Here is a 5,940-nt window from a genome sequence, read left to right as displayed (position 1 = left end):
AGTTTGAATACATTTCGCTCCTCGTTTATGGAAAACAAACAGTACCTAGTCTGGATAGCTAATAATTGATTCAAAAGTTATAATAATAGTTTATTCAAAAGTAATGGTGTGCATCTAGAACTAGGACAAATTTTTTAGGTTAGGGCTAGCACAATAATAGTTGCTAGTCTAGTGGAAGAAGGAGCTATGATGCGAGCTTGCCAGAGCGCTCTGGTGGATGAAGGTGTCATGAGCAGTAGAAGTGTACATGGCACCTTTATCTGCTAAGAAAGCATTCAACAAGTGTTACATAGCACCTTTATACTTTCAATATCTCCTTAAATATTGCAATATGAGAGTGTATGATAGTGCCATCAGTTAGAAGCACACTAAACCTTCATCTGTGCAAAAAAACAATTCTCAAAAAATGTCACTTGACACCTTCATCCTCCATGCCTTTCATATTTTATCTTATTTCTCACATGTTACAGCATGCTTTCAACTATAGTGAGGTCCAAGTTCCAGTTCATAAAATCTCTATTAACCATTTCTTGAGATATTGAGAAAAATGGGAAGTTGAGCGATTCAGTTTGTCAAGTTTCACGGCATTTTAGAATTAATAATAAGACACTGTAGCAACAGGAACTTGACGAACTGAAGTTGCCTAACCGTGCTGATTTTTGATCAACTAAGATCTTGATAAAGTGAATGTAACCCATACATGGAGGGCCTCAATTGGTATATTTATGATACAGCACCCACTAGACTATAGGTGAGGTCAGCATTATAATGAGAGAAAGTTATGATATAACTAATGTTTATGTTCTAAGTGTATTTTGTTTATTTTTCATTTATTATGTGAGTAACATTATGTTAATTTTTGTTTAATATGTGGGTATCTCCACATTATAAGTGAAGAATGATAGAACAGCTTTGCTGATTCTCGGCCTTGCCAGCCTTCAAATCAAATCAAATAATTTTTATTTTGCATCAAAACAAATACAATATATTATAGTACAAGTTCCTTCTCTTGAGTATAATAACATACTGTAATTAAAACTAAAATATATATATAATAGAGAAAAGGAAAAAAAACAAACATATGATTTTCACAGAGCAAATAAAATTACTACTAACAAAAAAGAACAAAGTCTTTTGCCCGTAGTAGGAGCTGACAACACTGCTATTTTTATCAAAATGTACTTTCACACACGCAGACACACACACTCTCACACATGCATATGGGAATCATTTGAGCTTTACCATACAATTCAATAATAAATAGTCACAACCACAACTAATTCTTGATTAAACTATTCATTCCAAGGTAATAAAACAAGGCTTAGATTGCTCAAGTATAGATGACATTATGAAGAGGAAAGCAAAAAATAATAAACACTAGCTTTAAAAATAACATACAGGACTGTCAACAAGGAAAATAAATTCCTCACTTAGAAGTAAGACATTACACAACAGTATCACAGTACAGACAAAATTGTGAAAAAATTGCAAAATAATAATATCAAATTAAAGACAAGGTTGTAATAAAAAAACCTAATTAATGAGTACACAAAAATATTTAAGTTCATCAACACCACTGAGATGGTGTTTAATTATAGACAAAGTCGTAGAACTCATCAATGAGTACAACAAATAAAAATAGATAATAAAGGTAAAAAAAAACGTATTATAGTTCATTAAACATCATTAAATCTTCAGATCCTTCTATAAAGGATAGTGTTTAAATATCTTTTGTTTTCTTTTTAAACTTTCCTGTCTTCTTCTTAATAACCTCTCATTTTAAATAATACGATAATTACCCAATTTATCACTCACTCAATCCTGTAGTTATCATTCTCCTTTTCTGTTCAATTCCTACGATTGCGCCATGTTTAAAATATTAATAAATTCTCAGCCATTTGAAGCAACTATCTTATTTACGTAGATAACTCAGTAACAACTTATTTATATTATCAACAGTTATCATGTGATTAAGTAACATCACATGATATACAAACAGATAGCTGATACCGGTATATTGTATTTAATATATAATATCAATTGTTCATTTTGTTTAAAATAATCAATCATATTTTATTCGTCAGAAATAGTATTTCGCACCTAGAGCAGAAAATTAGATTTTTCCGGCTCGAAATCGGTTTTCAAGTCCGAGGTCGTAGGCTGAGGACTAGAAAAGATTGAGAGCCGGAAAAACATTTTTGCCCGTGGTGCGAACGATATTTCGCCACATGCACTACAGGTATTGCTGACAAAATAAATAAAGAATACAAAATAAAGAATACTCGTTATCGTTCCTATCTCTCGATTTTAGTGGTAGAAGATTTGCAGTCAGGATTCAGATTCTTTTAAAATTTCACTTGGAATATCATGGGGTCTTCATCTTCAAGCATTTTGAAAATTCGGAATGCGCTAATCAACAATAAATAATTGAATAAAATGGTTGCGAAGCGAATGCTGAATTAGTTTGATTCGAAATTCAAACTGAAATAATGGCGACTTCAGATGAAGAAGTTGACACTCCCCCGATCTAGCGGATGACTTATTAACTACGGACTTCCCGGCTGGAAAGAGTACTCTTTCCGGCCTAGGCCGGAAAGAAAGGTGTTTCTTACATCATACGAGAGTCGTCTGCAAACAAGGTCTTTCAGATCTACGTAGGGACTGGAAAACAGCTGCTTTCTGTGCAGTGTGGCGAATAGTATATTTCGCACCTAGAGCAGAAAATGAGATTTTTCCAGCTCGAAATCGGTTTTCAAGTCGGAGGCCGTAGGCCGAGCTTTGAACAATCCATATGAATCTTATTAAACAAGGTATAGAGCTGGTTTGGGGTTGTTTTAAAGGAAAACACTTCAAGTTTTGACTCGCGTAGTCCGCTAGTGTCTGGTCGCGCCGCACAAGCGCTAGCGGTAGTTACGTCAAAGATGGCTGCCTTCACTGGACCCGAGCGTGCTAGCTGTGTGTTTTGGTTTGAAAATCGGCATAGTGTACCTTGATATGTTTTGATAACACAGATCGATGAGGATGACCGAGAGAACGAAATGTTTTCTTTATGCAAGATGGCGCACCACACACTATCTGACTGACGTCGGGATTTCTAATGACCGCTTTCCAAATCAGTGGATTGCCGTAATGTGCCAATTGCATGGCCCCTCGTTCCCAGACTAACAACGCTGGATTTTTTCTTGTGGGGTTTCATAAAAGTTATGGGGTATGTACCTCCTTGCCATCCACTCTACCTGAACTTAGAGCAAGGATTTGCGCTGCTGTTGAGCAAGTTACACCTGAATTGCTAGTGAGAGTCTGGGAAGAAATCGACTATCGACAACGGAAGTCACATGGAATATCTTTAGTTTAAGGTGAAAAAACTTGAAGTGTTTTCCTTTAAAACAACACCAAAACCAGCTCTGTACTTTTTTAATAAGATTTATATGAATTTTCAAAGTTGTAAAGTCCTTTTTAAATCACCCGGTATAATTCACTAGACTTTCTGATAGCAACAAGAACGTGACATACAGAAATTGTCTGACCCGAGCTTATTCTTGATCAACTGAGATCTAGATGAAGTGAATCTTGCTTACTTTTGTTGAGCTCAGCAGCTGCAACGTGAACAGGTTGAGACAGAACTTGGTCTGGCCGTAGCGTATAAACTGGTCCAATTCGGGGCTGACGTCACCCGCAACAATCACGCGCTGACTGATCACGTTGTAATCGTTGACAAATCGGTGGCTCTCCGACGACACGTTCACGACACGTGACCCCTTGCCCAGCAAGCCTGCCTTCAAGAGTAGATTAGTCAGCAGGAACGGACCTGGCAAACCACCACATTCCAATCAATGCTTTCTCAAATAATAACTCATAACTCAGAAAAGTATATAATTATTTATCAAATTAGACTATAAACTACAAACAAATAAACTCTCAAAAAATTTGCAATTTTTATGCAAAGACAACACGTACTATTCAGATCGAATAACCGGTTTCGGTTGTTACACATTGTCAATCTCTGGTGTTTATCAGAGACCGAAACCGGTCTTTTCAAGTATCGATGAATCTGTGGTTTTGACAATTCTTAGTATTTCTATTTAATATGAATAATTAACACAATATCAACTCTCAACACACAAAAAGTGAAAAAATAACTGGTTCAATAATCGATATAAAATAAACATTAAAGAGCTTACCAAGTAGTTTGTTTGAAATGTTATTTCAAAACATCCTCTGTGACTCTATACGGACAATAGAACACTCCAGCGTTATTTATCAGAGCGTAGATATTGTTTATGCCTGCAAACAGAAAATAATTTCTTAAAATCCATCAGCCAACAAGATGATGAGTTATTCATTAAAATTGTTCTATTCTTGTAGCTTGTTATGATTCATAAGGCATTGGGACAAAAGGCTAACCTCAAAAAGAGTTTGAAGTTTCCAATCCAAAAATCAACAATTTAGTTCCTAGTGGAATCTAAATATTATTATTCTGTGGGAAGAATTTATTTTACAATTCAAAGCCAAACAATATTCCTTGAACTATATAGCAAAATAACACATCATGTTGTTCAATCTATAATGATAACAGCTGATAAATTTGAAAATTGGTGAACTAGAACCCCATAAAATGGCGTTGTTGCAATGCATCACGGGACTGTGTCATGACCTGTATTTATAGACCTTGATCTTGTAGACATCCCAATCAGCTGTTGACATTGTTGGCGTGTATTTGAATGCAAATTTGTTTTATCTGTATTTTTTCTGATTTTCAAATAAATAAGAATGAGAACTCATTGAATTATACATTTTGAATATGATTAATTATTCATTATTTCAAAATATTTTTTTCATTCATAAATTGATTGGTTGAAAAATTATTTAGAAATTAAGATTTACTCAAAATTATTCTAATTTTCAAATTAATTGGATTAATTCAATTTTTAATTTGAATAAATTATCGATTATTAATTTTCAATTAGATTATCAGTTTAAAATAAATTGTTATTAATAACAAAATTATACAAACAAACATTTGTTGGATTTCAGCCATCATTTACCATATCAACCACTTTTCATATTCAATGGTAACTGTGGGAAAAATTTAATGTGAAACACGTGCGCAAAGTTCCTCTGCTGCATTCCGCACTCGCCTACGGCTCGTGCATAAACGTTTTTTTTCGGTGCAGCAAACTGTCACTTTGCGCACTAGTTGCACAAATAACCATAGAACTTTCGGTTGAGACCGTCAATAGTGAATAAATAAATGAATTCATTTCCTCCTCGAAATAGCATAGAATAAGTAGAAATTAAAAAGTATATGTAGTAAAATGAAGAAGGTGGTTCAAGAGGCAATTTTTAAAACGAAATAATATGATCGTATCAAGTGTTGATCAATTGAGATATTTATGAATCTTACTAGTTTTAAACTTGGAAAGGTTTCATTGCGGATTCTATATTAGCGATAAAGTGTCCTGTGAAAATTCAAAGACACTTAAATTTAAAAGTCCTACTAAAATGGAGAATTACAATGTTAAAATGCATGAATAATAACTCACCTTTACTCGTGAGTCCGTCTACAAAAGCCCTAACACTGGCGAACGATGCAAGATCCAACTCTTCGCAAGATATATATGGACTACCACTGATGTTTTTGATATCCTCTAGAGCTTCACGGCCAATGCTAACAGAACGACAGGCTATTATTACCACTGCCCCTGAAACCAACACAAATCAATACATCGGCATCAATATTGCATCAACAAACACACTCAATCAATATTGATGGGCTATCAAGACACCCGACATCAATAGTATTACATCACGTGTGAGTCAATATTGACGGGTAAGCAAACACACTCGGTAACTTGGGATCAATAACGATGCGCCCAGACTGATCTTGAATTTTTCAACCTATAGAATGCAAGATCAAGGTTGACGTGGTGTACTTTCACT

The 5,940-nt window shown here is 34.6% G+C and overlaps 1 protein-coding gene across 1 annotated transcript; it reads right to left on the bottom strand.

Moving 5' to 3' along the window:
• Window positions 1-4,194: 4,194 nt before the first annotated feature.
• Window positions 4,195-5,702, bottom strand: LOC120348724 (retinol dehydrogenase 11-like; the record flags this gene model as incomplete). The annotated part of the gene is made up of 2 exons (XM_039443700.1): window positions 4,195-4,284; window positions 5,544-5,702. Coding segments are annotated over 2 exons (242 nt in total), but the record flags the coding sequence as incomplete, so codon positions are not given.
• Window positions 5,703-5,940: the final 238 nt, after the last annotated feature.

Source organism: Nilaparvata lugens, unplaced genomic scaffold (genome assembly GCF_014356525.2).
Source record: "Nilaparvata lugens isolate BPH unplaced genomic scaffold, ASM1435652v1 scaffold10383, whole genome shotgun sequence".
In the NCBI taxonomy this organism is placed as follows: Eukaryota; Metazoa; Arthropoda; class Insecta; order Hemiptera; family Delphacidae; genus Nilaparvata; species Nilaparvata lugens.
This window is presented reverse-complemented; position numbering and strand designations above follow the sequence as displayed.